The 18,501-nt window shown below is 37.7% G+C and overlaps 1 protein-coding gene across 2 annotated transcripts in view; it reads left to right on the forward strand.

The window, feature by feature from the left end:
* Window positions 1-16,086, forward strand: part of samd14 (sterile alpha motif domain containing 14) — a 177,644-nt gene extending 161,558 nt beyond the window's left edge. For both annotated transcript variants that reach the window (XM_063037747.1, XM_063037746.1), the window contains exons 8-10: window positions 4,997-5,110; window positions 8,865-9,026; window positions 12,319-16,086. In XM_063037747.1, the coding sequence (XP_062893817.1) occupies window positions 4,997-5,110; window positions 8,865-9,026; window positions 12,319-12,480 (438 nt within the window). In that variant the 3' untranslated portion in view covers window positions 12,481-16,086. The remainder of the gene's footprint in view (window positions 1-4,996; window positions 5,111-8,864; window positions 9,027-12,318) is intronic.
* Window positions 16,087-18,501: the final 2,415 nt, after the last annotated feature.

An 18,501-nucleotide genomic window follows, 5' to 3' on the forward strand; every position in this document is an offset into this window, starting at 1 on the left:
TTGTCAAAATGGCCATGGGAACCTCATTCATTGGCTGTATATAGTCGACATTATGGTATCCACTGCTCATGTTAATGTAGGCAATCAATAGCCAATGTATTTGAAAGATTCAAATAAAGCTGCATTATGTAATGGGGAGTGGTGGTTTATAATGTTAGCAATGGAGATTTTTAAAGTCATTCCAAATTACTTCAACTTGTACTAATGACATTATAGATGGCATTTGTCCAAAACTTTGTCACAAAATGTCACAATCCCTTTCAAAGTTCATAATAATTGGAAATAATATAGTGTTCTCATTTGGGAAACAATTGCTAAAACTGACAACTGAATAAACCAAGAAACTCAGCCATTTGTTTCCAAACAATTGTATGCAACTAATGCTTTTAAATAACTCTTTTCAGTGGATTTTTTATCCTCTGTGGAATTCAAAGCATTTTAAAAGATTTGTAGAAAGCCCTGTAGAATTAATTTGTTTCTGGTATTGGAAACATTTGTGCTTTTAGCTGTGCAAGTGGGAAAAAATCCAGTTTTAGATGAATTATTTTACATTACAAGTTGATAAATTGACTGAAAAGCTTCACATATTGGAAGCAATACATTGTGCTGGGTAATCTAAATCCAGTTTATCAAGCAGTGGGTGAGCGTAACTACTTAAATTAAGCATTAGTAAATTTAAAGAATGAGCCTGATCTTCCTACAAGCAATTACCGAAGATTCTAGTATCGGGTTGGAAGATGAATGCTTTGCCCATCAGTGGTGCTATACATTGAACATCCATCTTCAATTTTCTGACCACCAAGTGCACTGCTCAGCTGGTTCTTTGCTGCATGGTGAAACTCTCCAACCTTTGACCTGATGGATAACTTCCATTACAGTGGATACAAACGACTCAGAGATGCTTTGGCACATCTGGGCTACTGCTTGGCAGGAGACAATTGGCTGAATGAAACCCCTGAAAAGAACAGGATCTTTGATTTATACAGGGGCATTGAGAAGTGCGATTGGCTTAGTGGTTAAGCATCACCGGAACCAGCCTACCCGCCATCAAAGACATACATATAGAAAGGTGCCGGAAAAGGGCCAGTAGCATCATGAAGGATCCCGCTCACCCTGCTTATGGACTGTTCGTCCCACTCCCATCAAGGAGCAGATTATGTAGCATCCACACCAGGACCACCAGACTCAAAACAGTTACTTTCCCCAAGCAACTGTTTGGCTACACCTCCAACCACTACTTTACTAACTCCTGTCAATCACCTATCTACAGCCTAGTGTCACTTTATGGACATACAATCAATCTACGTATAAAAGCCATTTTATGTATTTATATTTATTGTGTTTTTACATCATTATTGTGTTCTTTATCTTTTGTGTTTTTTAGTGTTGTATTGGATCTGGAGTAACAATTATTTCATTCTCCTTTACACTCATGTACTGAAAATTACATTAAACAATCTTGAATCTTGAATCTTTGTGGTCAACAGCTATTCCCTGCAGCTCCTTTCTAACCAGACCAGAGAAATGCAGAGAATGATCCGATTTCACACTGAAAACTTTCTACGGCAGTTAGGATTGAATATATACAGTATTTTTTTTTAAAGTCCTTTTCTTCTCAAATGTCTAGAATGGTCCCTGGGCTGTGCCTTGAGCATTTTGTGCTATTGGGCTATTCTGCTGTGCAGGGTCTAAGTCCCCACCCCAAAACAGCACACAGCCAAGAAGCATAACAAGGTCTTCAGACCAACAGGTTCCTCAAACCAAAGTAGATGTCAGTCAAAAAAGTAATGATTAATTTGCATGACAAAACCCCTAATCTATGTTCATACCAAGACTTGAAACTGGCAAAGATAGAGTATACTAGTCATTATTACATTGTTACAGAGCGGACACAGCACATGACCCTTCTACTAAATAGCACCATGATATGCCTCCACACATAGTTACACAAGTGTGTCAATGTGTAAAGATATTCTGCAACAGTGACCAGAGTCTATCAAACAGCAATGTGATCAACTTGAACTTAGCCTCCAAGAAAAGTTATTGGACCTCATGTGGTGGTTTGTTTGCAAGACGAAATATGTAATCAACATATGTGCTAGTCTTCAAACTCCTATATTACTAGTCATTGCTGCACTACTACTGAGCACACCATGTGATTTTCCTGTTCAATAGGACTCCAGTACTTAGGATCCTGAGATTTCCTAAACATTGCTGTGGCAGTATTTGATGTATTGAATGACTAGAAATACCATTCAGTCACATCTCAACTGTATCAATCAGCTCCTTCTTTGCAGCTCAGTTCAAATCCACATGAAGACTGGGTGCTCTTAGTGTTCATCATCAGGGAACAATAATGGGTCTGAAAGCATGCGAATAATCTCAAACTGTGGACCAAAAGAACAGGTATGGTAACTGACTGCCATCAGGAAGAAGGTACAACAGCCTCAGGACTCACACCACCAGGTTCAGGAACAGTTATTACCCCTCAACCATCAGGCTGTTGAACCAGAGGGGATAACTTCACTCGCCCCATCACTGAACTATTCCCACAACCTATGGACTCACTTTCAAGGCTTCTTCATCTCATGTTCTCAATATTTATTGCTTATTTATTTATTTATTATTATTATTTCTTTCTTTTTGATTTTGCACAGTTCATTGCACGCTGGCTGAATGCTCAAGTTAGTGCGGACTTTCAGTGAGTCTATTATGCTTATTATTCTGTTATGGATTTATTGAGTATGCCCGCAAGAAAATGAATCTCAGATTTGTATATGGTGACATGTATGTACTTTGATAATAAATTTACTTTGAACTTGGTACTATACAGGCATTCAGGACATGACAGTTTCACACTCACACTCATAGCAGCAGCAATCTAGTAAGATGTGAGTAAAGCAAAAATTGTTACTATTTTTCCCTAAACATGACTACATGCAGATTATGAATTTCAAGCTTCGACTGCAAATATAGCTCAAATAGTAAATGCAATTAAGCAGTGAACTATAACATTGTATTCACTGACTGTAAGTTAAAATGGGCCATATGCTAATTGAAAGTTTTGACTAATTCTGGTGACTCTGATCTAAAGGCAGATAGCTACAATGGCAACTGAAAAGAATATAACTTCACTGAGGTGAACATAGTCATTATACCAATAAAATTACTTCAGGGAAATGTCTGATCACAAAATCAACATTACTTCAATAAGTGAGCCTTTGATTAAAAATTGCAATAGAGGGCATGTTCTATGGCTTTTGAAGATTCACAGAATATGTAACAAAAGAGGCACAGAACCCCAGCGAGGACATGTTAGTGTATATAACAGACACAATGGATGTTAAAAATAACCCTCCATTGTTCTGTTTCGTATTATACAGGAACAATATGTTATGAAAATGGTGACCTGACTGGTACAGTAAGCCTGCACACCTCATTGGTCAAAATCAGCAAACCTCATCACGCAAACTGGGGTTGTATGTATACACACTCAAAAAGCTGGAGGAACTGAGCAGGTCAGGCAGCATCTATGGAAATGAATAAACAGTCAATGTTTTGAGCCAAGACCCTTGTTATGTGTGGCCCTCTTCACATATAATGTGCTTGCGCAAAGAAGTTACTGAACATGGAGTAGAGGCACTGAGTACATGGTTGATATCACTGCTCCAGTATCATGGTATAAAGACATGCTTAGAGTGTAGTCAAATATCATACTTTTATTGATTTGCTACTATTCTTATGTTATGCATTTCATTGTTTTTCTCTTTCACGTATAGCATATTAGCTGTTCAGATTAACACACACTGTCATTAATTAAATCATGTCTGCCATTTGCTGCAGTTTTCATGTTCAAGATCCTGGTCCTTTATGCACAACAGTTGAACCTATAGAGCAACCCCTACTGAAGCATTATTAGCCAAACTTAAGTGGGGTGGCACATCATCTCTAAGGGGCCAGACATGGTGCCCTATTTTGAATTTCATCCATGACATTAACTGACGAGGTAAACTTCTACCCACTACTCCTCCCTCACCCACTGCAAAAACTGGACAGTTTGATAATATTCTTTTACAAGTCTCCCAACTAAATAATTTATCAGGGTGCTGGAATATGACAATGAAATGAAGGTCCACAACTAGAAAACAATGCTTTCCTGGGATAAGGAAAGAAGAAACAATATTAGGAGCAAAAATATTTCTGAATGGCAACTTTGTTCCATCTTTCGATCATAACTAATACTATATCGCGAAGGAGTTCCTTTTTTGTACCAAGGTAATCAAGTTATCAATACCAAACAATGTGTATTCAAGAGTTGTACTGTTGTGTTCGTCTTGCTATTATAATTGCGAAGCTCTGAGCATAGAAATTTATAGGATTGCCACCCTGTTGTAAGTATCATATGACATTCAGTTTCATTGAATGGAATGAAGAAACAAAAGATTGGATAAGCTAGGTTCTCCTGCTTCAGAGCAGAAAAGGATTGGGGGGTGATGCAGATCTTGACAGTGAATACAAAGTTATGACAGCCATAGAAAGGGTAGAAGTTAGGAAGTTTGTCCCCATAGCAGACTATTTAAAACTAAAAGACATAGGTTTACGATTAGGGGTAAGTGGTTTAGAAGGGATGTGAGGAAGAACCATTTCACCCAGAGGACAGAGCAATCTGAAACCTATTACCCGAGAGGGTAGTGGAGGCAGGCACTCTCACAATGATTAAAATATATCCAGTAAATATCCATTACAAATGGGATTTATATAGACAGGTATTTGATGGTTAGCATGGACAGATAAGCCAAATGGCCTCTGTTGGTGCTCCGTGACACTATGAGAAATGAATATTGATTGCAATAACAAATATCCAATGCAGTAACATTCAAGGGGAATTTCTAACACTTCGTGTTCACTCGCACTCAATAATGAAGTTTGATTTGAAACCTTGCCGCAACCATTCTCATGAAATAAACAGCATTGAAATTCATCTCTGTGCACACAGGAGTCGACACTGAGTGAAGACACCAGTCCTCGAAGTGGAAGCCCCAGAATTCTAGTTAGCTCAGCCGCTGTTTCACGAGCATCAACCACCCATCTGCCTCTGTCCTCTGAAGAAGTAAGTGTTTGTAATATTGATGGTCACTGGTATATTATTTTATTCTTATACTCCTGATTTTGACTTTTTTTGCCATCATTGCCCTTCTCAATCCTTTTCTTCTACATTAGTTTCCATCCTTTAATTCTGCTCTGAGGGATTATTGAACCAATCCAGCCTTAGTTTACCTACTGGAATTATTTTACTAAAAAAAGGTAACTTTCGAGAAAATTTAACAGCAGAACATCATTGCAATTAAGACTAATTCTGACTTCACCTAACAGTCAAAAAACTATGTTTCAACAGAGTTCATTGGAAAATGATAAAGACCACTGTCCTTGGATTATCTTTCTCTTAACCTAGCATAGAGAAGCATAACAACGTCTACTGAGGCTGAGAGTAATGAGGACCATCAAGAACGAGGTGCAAACCTAAACTGTGGCAGCCGGCAAACATGGCTTAAAGCTCGTAGAATTAAAATCCATTTATTTATCATGCATCTATTGGAATTGTTTATCTTCAGCTTCAAAACACCTGCTACTTTATTTATATTTTGACCCCTTTTAAATGAATCCTAAACTACTATGATACAGCTATCTGCTACAGAATCATTATACCTGAAAAATATTCCAGCCATTTGAGCAAAAGTCTATTTTTACCCTGCATTGTTATGTTGGGATAGGTACTGATAAGTTTCCAGCAGACATTAAAGCAACAGACATTGCCCACTCCTTCCCCTTCTGAGGACAATATTTACACTTTGTTTACAGTTACAGAAGCAGAGGCCATGTGCTTCATCTTCTACATCACCTCAGCAATGACCATTGATAAAGTTATCAAATATGGGTTGAGGATATAGAGTCATAGAGAAGTACAACACAGAAACAGACCCTTTGGTCCATCTAGTCCATGTCAAAAACCATTGAAACTGCTTACTCCCAACGACCTGCACAGGGACCATAGCCCTCCACATCCCTACTATCCATGTACCCATCCAAACTTCTCTTAAACGTTGAAATAGAGCTTGCATGGACAACTTGTGCTGGGAGCTCATTCCACACTCTCATGACGCTCTGTGAAGAAATTTCCCCTCAAGTTCCCTTTAAACTTCTCACCTTTCACCCTTTAGCCATGACCTCTGGTTGTAGACCCACCCAACCTCAGTGGAAAAAGCCTCACAGTTTTGTATACCTCTGTCAAATCTTCCTTCAATCTTCTACTTTCTAAAGAATATTAAACTGTTAATAGCCATCCTCATCTGCAGTCCATATATGTACAAGAGGAACAGAGGGAGGGATATAAGAGGACTAGTGTTCAGGAATAGGGGTCCCCTGGCTGATTTTTCTGCTGTCCAGGTCAGGGACCAGTATGCCAATTATGAATGACCACGTTTCTTCACTGAGGTATCAGGAAATAAGGTGATATTAATATCAATGTAAGGTTTTTAGAAATTTGCACATAATATTTTTTCTCTATAACTAAGTGAATAATGTAACACGAGAGCTTTGTGGTACCTGCATGATTAATGTGAAGCCTTTCTGGTCACCTTCTCAGCCTTCCAGATGTACAGAGATCAATGACACTTTGGGAAGTGGAGGGCTGCGAAAAAGCTAAATTGACACCATTAACAAGAACCTCCAGCTCACAGGATGTTTGCCATATTGCTGGGAAAGAAATGTTTTGTTTCGTGAACTGAATAATTTTTTCACTTCTATGCAAATTAATTGCAATCAGTTGGCACTTCTTCCCCACATGATCTCACCTTCAATTCCTTATGTGAAAATACTCCAGTGGAGATATGGATAGATTAAGTGAATGGAAAAAAAAGACATGAAGTGTAGAATATAATGTGGCAAATGTGAGGTCATCTGATTTGGAACAAACAGTGTATTTTGTAAATGGTAAGAGACTGGACAGCGTATTTTGTAAATGGTAAGAGACTGGAAGGTGTAGGTATTCAGAGGCACATTGGTGTACTTGGATGAAATAGCGGAAGGAACAAATGCAGCATGTGATGAGGAAGGTTAACAGTACATTAGCCATAATTGTAGGAATATTTGAGTACAACAGTGGAGGTATCATACTGAAATTATGTAGACTGCAACTGGTATACAGTACTGTCATAGAGATATAGGGCTATACAGCAGGGAAATAGGTCCTTCAGCCCATCGAGTCATCAGCATCAAGCACCCATTTATACTAATTCTACACTAATCCCTTTTTATTTATTGTCCCCATATTCCCACCAACTCCTGCCACTCACATGCACACTAGGGAAAACTTATCATGGCCATCACTGAGATGTGGCAGCATCCAGAGGGAACCCATATGGTTACGGGGAGTAAGTACAAGCTTCACAGGACCAGAGATCAGGATTGAATAGAATCACTGAAATTGTGAGACAACACCTATGTTATCTGTTTCAATATGCTGCTTCCAACAAATGTGATCCCCCTACCCCTAGAAGGATAAAGTTACAACAGAGGTAGTACAAGAAGATTCAAAGGTCAATTTCTGAGATGGGGATTTGTCATCTGACTAGATAGAGAGGAGGTTGGGCAGATACTCTAGTGTTTAGTAAGCTGACAAGTGATCACATTGTAACATAAACCATTGTAAGGGTGCTTGAATGGGTATATACAGAGATGATTTGAGATCAACAATACAGAAATTTGAGTACAGGAGGTGGGATGTTATGTTGAACTTGTACAAGACATTGGTGAGGCCAAATTTGAAGTATTGTGTACAATTCTGGTCACCTACCTATTGAAAGATATCAATAAGCTTGAAAATTTACAAGGATGTTGCCAAGACTTGAGGGTCTGATTGTAGAGAAATTTTGAAAAGGTTTTTGCAGGCTTTGAGGTTGGGTGAGACTGGAACTAGAGGTTATAGATTTGGGTTGAAAGGTGAAATATTTAAGGGGAATATAAGGGGTAACTTCTTCACTTGGAGGATGGTGTGAGTGTGGAACGAGCTGCCAGCAGAAATGCTGGATGCGGGTTAGATAGTAATATGTAAGAGAAGCTTGGACAGGCACATGGATGAGAGATGTATGGAGGGCTATGGTCCAGGTATGGGTAGGGGTGACGAGGCAGAAAAACTGATTGGCATTAACTCAATGTGCCAAAGGACCTGTTTCTGTGCTGTAGTGCTGTAGGACTCTATGATAATTTTCCTGGCTGGCTTGCACAGAATTAGGAGTCAGAATCTTAAAATACTGGTTCAGCTATTCAGAACTGAGATAAGAAGAACATTTTGTCAAACATGGTATAGTGAATCTTTGGAATCGTCTATCTGAGAAGGGACTGGAGACTCAACATTGAATACATTCAAGGCAGAGGTTGATAGATTTTCAAATGTTAAGGAAGTCAAGGTTATGGGGTCATTACAGGAACATAACACTGAGATAAAAGACCAGCCATGATCTAATTGAATAGCCTGTTCCTGCTTGTTTCTGATGCTCCTATCTCAAAGAATTGTGGTACAGTTAGCCACTCTTCCTGCAGATGTAGCTACATTTATTTATAATCATATTCTTTAATGCATGTTACATATTTCTATGAAACTGATTAAAAAAGGCATTTCACCAGTATTTTAGAATTGTTTCTATTTCCAAAAAAGATTTCATTCATAAACACAATTCATGAGGAAGTAACAAAATATTTATTGCAATATGCTTTTTAAGTCCATTTTTGTACAATACTGATTTATAATGCAGTTTTAATGTCATTTAAATACTTCAATCCAATTTAAAATTAATTTTGTATGCCAGTTCCTTGATGAAGGACAGCCATACTGCCTTGTTTCAACTTGGACCACAAAGCAAGTCTGCCATTGGCTAATTGGGTTGAACATGGAACACTATGTATCAGAATTCACTGCTGGTAACATTGATGGTGAACAGTTGTTGCACTTGGATGGAAGTAAACTGAAGGTAAGCCTTGGAGTATAATGGTGAAGGTTGACTTTTGTTAACAAGGTTGAATAAAACTGATTAAACCTTTCTTTGAAGAGTCATGTAACAAGATGTACTGAATAGGTACTAAATTCATATGCTGGTAGTTTGTAATTGGGGAGAAAATTCCTTATCCCCTAAATACGTAAAACTAGCCCTGGTTCAGTATGTAATTAGGTCATTTCTGGATTTAAGATGATTCAGAGTTTTCTTATTCTCCATGGAATGTGGATGACATTGAAAATTACCCATTAGTGACATTGAGAGAGTGAGTCCAGGTGAACATAATCCTACAGTGCTGTTGGTGGAGAATCCCAATATTTCAACCTAGCACCAATAAAGAAATAATTGTAAGTAATGGTGATGAATGAAGGAGGGAAACTCGAAGGTAATGGTACTCCTGAATGAGAGAGGTGGTCCTAGATCTGATGGATGCTATCAAAAAATCTTAGTAAACTGCCACAGTGGAATGTGCAGACAAAACAGACTGCAGATCCGATGCATTAGTTGTAAAGTAAGTTATCTCGATGTGACATAAAAGGAGGCTATTCAGCCCATCAAGCCTACATTGGCTCACAGAACCATCCTATCCCCTAGGAAAATTGAGGCCAAAAGTAACTACAACCTCATGTAAAATGTTTTTTTCTGGAACCTCAGGACTAAAGTAAGGGGTTGACTGAATTTATTATAGGGTAGTACTGAATTGAAATTAGGGTCAGTTTATAGTAGCCAATTAACCTACCAACTTGGACATCTTTTGGATGTGGCAGTAAAACCACGTAGTCACAGAAAGAACTTGAAGACTCCACTTAAGAGCTCTAGGGGTCAGGATTGATCCTGTGTTGCCAAAATTGAGACAGCAGCTCCAGTAGCTGTGTCACTATGTTACTCCATCGGACACTTCACCAATCAGGCAGGCTGTTTTATTATTCCACTGTAACCCTGCTCGTGCATTTTAGACACCGGAAAGCTCTGCTGCTAAGTTTCTTATGGCCAAGTTACTAATTCTAGTGCATATAAATTTCTGATCAATGGTAACTTCCCGAGATGTTGCCAGTTAAATGTATAGGGGAGATAATAATAATCTCTTCTAAGATGGTGTTTTCTGACACTTGTGTAACACACATTGAGTTATTGAGGGAGACAGCACCTAACCAGACCCTTTGGCCTACCAAGTCTATGATGACCATCAACCACCCATTTACATCAATCCTACAATAATCCCGTATTTCATTTTCTCCACATACTGTATCCCAGTTCCATCTCTCACTCATTGGCAGGATTGCCTAGGTTACCCATACATTCATTTCAGCAAATGGTTAGTAAAAATCAGTAAGTTTGTGTTTAGCAAGCTAGCACATGCTACAAACATTGTCTTCACTGGGGTTGCCCACTTGAGGAATTGATCTCAATGTGTTGAACTCCACAGACTATACCATGCATGTGATCATTATTCCATTAGTTTCAAGATAATTAAGGAGAAGGATAGGACTAGTTCTCAGATTGAGATTCTAAATTTAGAAAGGCCAGTTTTGATGGCATCATTAAGAGATCTGGCAGGTGTGGATTGGGATAGCTTGTTTTCCAGCAAAGGGATGTTTGGTAAGTGGGAGGCCTTCAAAATTAAAATATTGAGAATACAGAATTTGTATGTTCCTGTTAGAATAAAAGGCAACGCTAACAGGTATGGGAAACCTTGGTTTTCGAGGGATATTGAGGTCCTGGTTAAGACAAAGAAGAAGGAAGCTCATCTCAGGTATAGGCATTAGAATCAAATGAGGCACTTGAGGAGTGTAAGGAATACAAGAAAAAACTTAAGAGAGAAATCAGGAGGGCTAAAAGAGGTCATGAGATTGCTCTGGCAGACAAGGTGAAAGAGAACCCAAAGGCTTCAATAGATATATTAAGAGCAAGGACAGCAAAATTGGCCTTCTTGAAGATCAGTGTGGTCACCTATGCATGGATCTGAAAGAGATGAGGGAAATCTTATATTAATTTTTGCATCTGTATTTATTTGGGAAACAGAAACAGAGCCCAGTCACTTGGCATTTAAGATGACATAACAAACTAAATTCAGCCTTGGTTTTGTGGGAATAGAGTGGTAGTAGATGGTTGTCTCACTGTGACTAGTATTGTGCTCAGGGATCAGTGCTGGGGCCATTATTGTTTACCATCTATATTGACACCAAGATTGTGGACATAGTGGACAGTGAGGAAGGCTATCAAAGCTTGCAGCAGGAGCTGGACTAACTGGAAAAATGGGCTAAAAAATGGCAGATGAAATTTAATGCAGGCAAGTGTGAGGTGTTGTACTCTGGCTAGAAAAATCAGGGTAGGACTTACACAGTGAATGGTTGGGTGCTGGGGCGTGTAGTAGACCAAAGGGATCTGGGAACACTGATCAATAATTCATTGCAAGTGGCGTCACAGGTAGATAGGGTCGTAAAGTAAGCTTTTGACATATTGGCCTTCATAAATTGAAGTATTGAGTACAGGAGTTGAGATGTTATGTTGAAGTTGTATAAGAAGTTGGTGAGGCTAAATTTGGAGTATTATGTGCATTTTTGATTACCTCCTTACAGGGAAGATATCAATAAGCTTGAAGGATGTTACTGGGACGAGGACCTGATGAGGATCTGTAGGTAGATGAAACTAGGCAGAAAAACTGGTTGGCATGGACTAGATAGGATGAAGAACCTGTCTCTGTGCTGTAATACTCTATAACTCTATGATTCATAAGCACTCATACTGGCAACAGAAAGTGTGCACAGCCCTCATCCAAAGTCCGAAGGGCATGAGATGTAAGAATATTTGGAAAAGGTCGAACCCTTCAACACAGACTAAAGGAATTTATGGGGACATCTTACTGATGTAGAAAATATTAAACCGAATGGCTAGAGTAAAACTAAACTTTTACTTTAAATTAATTTAAACAAGAAAATCCTATAGACAAAAAGCAAGAATTATATTCAAAATAACAAATTATTATGTGATAAATGTTTGAAATAGAAATTTATAGAATCACTGAAAAAATACTTTAATTCCTCTCGGCAGTCCTTTTGAGGACTTCTACTTTGGGGCACTACAATGTAAGAGATTAGAGCCTTTTAAATTGCATTTAGATGCTGTGATGCAAGAGTTATGGTAATAGAGGATTAACTGCAAGGGCTTCATTCCATCTCTGGCTCTTCTGGACTTATAGGCCTGAGTAATACAAATGATCATAACATGTCAGAAACTGTTTTGAGGATTATTTTGTTTCCCTACACAGGCTTTGGGGGTTATCAATTCACAGGATCGTGCTACTATCAAAAAGAAAATTAAAGATATGAACACAGCTGTTGAAAAAGAAAGAAAAGCCCTTGAAAAGCTAGAAAAACAGAAGGAAAAACAGAAGAAAAAGGAACAGGAACAATTGCAGAAAAAATCTTAAGGAAGGTGGAAATACGATTGAATGCACATTGAAACATTTGTCTTCTGTTCTTCAGAGATTAAAATGTAAGCAGCAAGAAGAAATCCAAGGAATGGCAGGATTTAACTGGACATTGCATGACAGGTTTGTTGGTGGAGGACTTGTGAAGTTCTTCAGCTTCACACATGGACAGTTCAGGTCTGTAATGGCAACATCTAGTCTTACAAACAAGTAATATTTCATGATGCAGGTAGATGTTTCTTTAGGTCTCAGTGGCTTACTGTGAAAACTGTTCTGCTTTTACTAATCAACAAATTCATCCTGAATCAGACGTAGTGGAAGAATATAACATCAGGATAATCCATTAAAAAATTGGAAAGTAACCTTTTAAGAATAAAATCTTCCTAATTATTTTTACATCATTAGTAAGAGTAATACTGAATACTTCTGTGGGCTTGCAAAGTGAAAGAATGTGTAAATATCTTTTAAAAATGTTTTGTTTAATCTTAGAATTGTTGAAAATTATAAGACCAAAAGACAAAGGGGCAGAATTAGGGCACTCTGCTATCTTCTAATGGTTAAGTCAGAAGAATAAGGGTGAATTTTGGATTGATCATGCCTGCATTTGAAATATTACAGGTGCTTTTGCACAGTTTTCTCAAACCTATTTTTTCCTCACAGTCCAGGTTATGAAGAGTTCAGGGTCCTGAAGTGAGTTTACAAGCAATTGTGCTGTGATGGCAGAAGAACATTGCATAAATATAAGGATGGAATGCTATAAATGTGGAATGTGAATTGGGATTGAAGTAAAGAGTCTAGATAATGGGATGCACTTGATAACTTGCCATGTGTGAGTAATGTGTCTTTGTAATAAAACGTCAGAGTGCATGAGAGATTAAAATGGCAACAATACCAGGGAAGACCCTATTATCTTCTCAGACTGAGCATTGTAGTTGCACACTATATTCAGAATTTGTAAATGAGCTTGTTGATTGAAGATTGAAATTTATCCAAAGATCTAAGTAGTGATGAACATTGTTCACACTGATGTAAAAAATAAGCACCAGTTATGTGACCTTAAAAAGAAGCATTTTCTTGCCTACATTTTAAAAAGTAAAAACCCATTGCAGGTGGAAGAAGTATTGCTGGGGTGGATATGTTTTGCATGTTGCAAATGTAGTCACTAACACTAACATTTGGTTGGTCTTTCCAAGTATCACAGTTCTGATTTAAAGTAAATTATGGAACATTCTGAAATATTAACTTGCAAAAAGCAATTGCAGAATATTTTAGAGTGGCTTCAATTTTTTTTAAGAGATTTAGAAGAAAGATGAAATGGTTTATTTTTAATGAAGACTCTCTGCTATTGTAAATTATACACATGCAAGTCAATGAGTTCTGTCTACTTTGTTTGCTGCTCAATATGGCCACTATCACCCACCCTTTCTATGCATGTTTTGAAATATATCATCACAGCTTACAGTTTCTGCACAGAACTACATTAACACAGATTTTATATACAAGGTTTCCTAATTCTTTGAAATTATGTTAACACTACTGCAAAAATGCACAAATGATTCAAAATAATATAATGGCTCCCTCCCCTCAACAGACAAGAAAGTGCAATCACATTAGCCTCCTTCATACCAATGTTACCAGCTAGTTTGCCAAAAAGCAAAGAATAGATGAAAGCACTTATGAAGGGATTTGGTTGGAATGAGTTGACTAAGGTCTTCACCTCTTTACACAGGTAAAAAATAATTTTAACTCTTAGATTCGTTGCCAAATCTAATCATCTTAGAACAGAAATACTTGGTTTATTAAAAACACTTCAGAGAACTTGGTTAATAACATACAGAAGGAATTATCATATGACGGAATTTAAATTGATACAAAAGTGATTTTAACATCACATTGTCTGACACAGTTCAAAGTAAATTTATTATCGAAGTACATATATGTTACCATATCCTACCTTGCCATTCATTTTCTTGCAGGCATTTACAGGAAAAGAAATACAATAGAGTTTTACAAAAAACACTACAGTATGCATAAGTAAAGACTGACAAACAATGTGAAAAAGATGACAAACTGTGCAAATAAAAATAATATTACGAACGCCCATTGTAAAGCGACCCTCGGATTAGGATACTTGGGAAAGTCAGTTAAGAGTATAATTTCTCATATATAAATTTTGAAGGACATGTAAATTATTGTGACCTCTGTGGCTCGTGAAAGTATTTATCAGATGGCTCAGACATGCAAAAGTAAACGGAGTGACTGAGTTAGAGGATGTTGGCCTCGAAAGTGATGGCATAATTGGGGCCATACTGAACCAAATATATGTAAGGTACTTTTTCAATGAGATAGTTGAAGGCACCTTTTGTTCACAGATGGACAAAATGCTGAGTAACGCAAGGACTTGACACTCAAAATGGTTCACTGCACTTTTTTTTGGCTTATTATATTGTTACATTATTTTATATCATTGTTTAGAACTACCAGAAATAGAGTTACTGCTATTATAACCCAGACCATGGCAGTTACTAATTCTAATGTTTAATTTAATAGGAATGATTTATAAATCTTCAAAAACTTGGTTTCAAAGTGTTACCGCACTTGTTAAATAAGATGTGGTTATGTATGGCAAAGTGATGTCCTTCTGTGTTTTATTCCTGATGCACACATACTGTATAAATAGTTCTCAGGTCTTTACACAGAAACAAAATCGCTTGCTTCAGCCTAGCTCGACAGCTTGTTCATAATTATTAGTGCTGAGCTGAGATAGAAAGCAATGGTAAGGCATTGACTCAGATTATTATGTAAAAATATGAATGACAGAAACATCATTCCTGAAAAGATTCATGAACATAGGCATCCATGATCTTATTTGCCTGTGATAATTGGAATCAGCATACTGTCATGTAGCTATGCCATTATTGAGTTTAACAATTTGGGTCTGTTTTAACTGGTGTCCATTTTATGCTCTTGTGAGCAGAATCTATGAGTAATAACAAATATGTTCTAACTCAAAGAATGTGTGTTTTGTCCAATGTGTCATTTTAACTGCCAAATATTAACTTAGTTTATGACTATTATACAAACTGAAAAACACGGCTATTAAATTTACATAAAGCTGTTCCCAGTACATTTCTGGACTCCAAATTAAGAAATTTAGATATGAACATACTTTGTGAATTACTTCATTGCCTTTGTCCCTGCACCCCAAAAAGAATGTTTCTTTGTGAGATTTAGACAGTGGAATGGGAAGGGTTGAAAGTAAACTCTTTTCTGAGTTGGAGTCAAAGCATTGTTCAGGCAGCAGATTTATTTCTTTTATCATCAATTTCTCATCAGATTTCAAGTTCAAAAAAGGCTCATGAAGGTCCTAGGCAGGGTGCAGGAATGTTTTCTGGTATGATGGGTTTCAGCCATAAGGTTAATCTGTAGAAGCTGGCGTTGGTTTCACTGGAGTGAAGAAGGTTTGAAGATTTGTCAGTAGTATACAAGAGCAAGACTGTGGTAGCATAGAGATTAGGGCAACAGTTACAGCATCAGCCATCACAGATCAGATTTTGATTTCCGCCACTGTCTGTAAGCAGTTAGTACAATCTCTCCATGACCGCGTGAGTTTCCTCCCACATTCCAAATTCTTACGGTTAGTGAGTTGTGGGCATGTTATGTTGGTGCTATAAGCATGGTGGCACTTATGGACTGCCTCCACCACAATCCTCAGACTGTGTTGGTTGCTGATGCAAATGATGTATTTCACTGTTTGTGTCAATGTGCATGTGATAAATAAAGCTAATCTTTGGATATGGTATTTAGCGGGAAACTGTTCCCATTAGCAGATTTTTCAAGGACCAGGGGACCCAGATTTAAAGTGATGGGTATAGGTTTCAAGGAAAACATGAGGAAAAACTTCCACATGGTGAGTGAGGCTATCATCTGGAATTCACTGCCTTAAGAATGAAGGGAACACAATCAATCAAAAGAGAATTACATTGTCAAATGAGAGAAAATGATCTGCAAGGCAATAAAGAATGGGGCAACAGGAATATACAAGATTGATCTGCTAGAAGCTGGCACACACTCGATGGGCCAAATTGTCTCCTCGTGAGCAAAATCCTGTGATTCCATTAACCAGTTAGGCCTACTTTGCTATTCTAATTTGATATTTTCCAGATTCAGTGTACTGAAGACAAGGATGGTAATACCTTTAATACTGTGTTTAGTCTGAGTTACAGTTTCATACAAACAATTTCACAGTTGTAAAAATTAATCTTGATTTGGAATCATAATTTCTGGGTCAGTCATAAAATGTTTACCTAGAATTATAAGTAATTTTTACCTTCCAAAAGTATGCACGATGTCAACGTAAGGTATCTGCAAATGTGGTTTAATTGTTTCATCAATTATTAACATGGAAAAGTAAAACTGATGAGCACCAAAGTAGGCAAGCTTCACGGGATTTTCTGATTTTAGATAATGGACTGTAGAATACTCGATGCAGCCCCTCCTTCACATTCGCCTCTTAAGAAACTGATGTAGTTATTCTTGCCATTTGTAATACACAGCTCCCACTCACTTCAAGATGTCACTGTTGTGACTGTTCTGAGGGACGGAGTGAGCCACAGGCAATGGAAACACATGTTCCAAACACATGCAGTGAAAATCAGAGACATTGAGAAGCAGTGGAAATATATTTAAATAATTGGGGAAAAATTATCTTATTTATAAAACAAAGGTATCAACACACACAAAATACTGGAGGAACTCAGTCGACATTTTGGACCTGATGAAGGGTTTCTGCCTGAATCGCCAAGTTTACTCCTTTCCATGGATGCTGCCTGACCTGCTGAGCTCCTTCAGCAATTTTTGCGTGTTACTCTGGATTTCCAGCATCTTCAGAACAGGAGAATAAATCAGAGCATTAATACCAATGATAAGAACAGAGAACTGCCCTTTAATGGGAAAATGACCTTGGACTCAGAGCTGGCTGTAAGGTTGGAGTAGGAGGGTCAATGCACCATCCCTTCTCTGCCACATCTTCTGTACCTCCATGCTGCAAAAGCCAGGTACAAAATTCTGGAATGTACCAATATATTTAAACCTGCTGTATTTTCTCTGTAGAACCATAGACTAGGCAGCCATCAGCAAAGTACATCCTTCGATTATTTTATTGTATTCTAAAAGAATTAGCCAGAAACAATTTGTTTTACTAATTGACTAACCATCTGAATCTATTGATTAATCTGTCCCAACCAATACTAAGGTTGCACTGAAGTTTTTAAACTTGAGATTCATGACTTCACAGCTTCAAATTATTGTGAAAATCTACCTTCCTTTTAACTTAACATAATTAGCAGATCAGGATTTTGTGATACTTGTTTGTTATTATTGGTTAAATAGAATAGTTGACAAAGGCCTATCAGTAAATTAACCTTGGGGAAAAAACACTGTAAAATCTGAATAAAAACATAAAATGCTAGAAACACTCAGTGTGGATCAGGCAGTAAATGTTTCAGGACTTCCCAATTTTGATAAAGAGTCACCTCATAACTTTAATCAGGCACATATTCTGAAGGAATCCACGCATATCCTGCACTAATGTTGGCCCTATTTTTCCTTGGTGACACTGGACAGATTGCCATAACAAAGACTCCCTGTAAATCCTCTAACTGCCTGGTGACGTGATCAGCACCTTTGTCAAGGTATTTATTTGGCTGTGGCTTCCACAAGATTCTGTATCATTGAGGTAGCCCAAACTATTTGTATGCACAGTTGTCATATTATCACAGTGTCCAACCCACTCAGCAGTGCAGAATTTGATTCAGTAACTCTGATAGCTTTCCGTCAGCTCTGATAGATTTTCATCCTGTATTTAAGGACAATCTTATAATTTGGCTCTGCACAATATGCCGTGTATTCCCCATCAAACTCCTTGCTCTATCTGGCTTCACGTCTTATTCTTAACCTGATCCTTAATGAATGTTTCATCCATTAAAGATATTCACCGGCATCTACACTGACTACCAGTTC

This window comes from Mobula hypostoma, chromosome X1, assembly GCF_963921235.1.
Source record: "Mobula hypostoma chromosome X1, sMobHyp1.1, whole genome shotgun sequence".
In the NCBI taxonomy this organism is placed as follows: Eukaryota; Metazoa; Chordata; class Chondrichthyes; order Myliobatiformes; family Myliobatidae; genus Mobula; species Mobula hypostoma.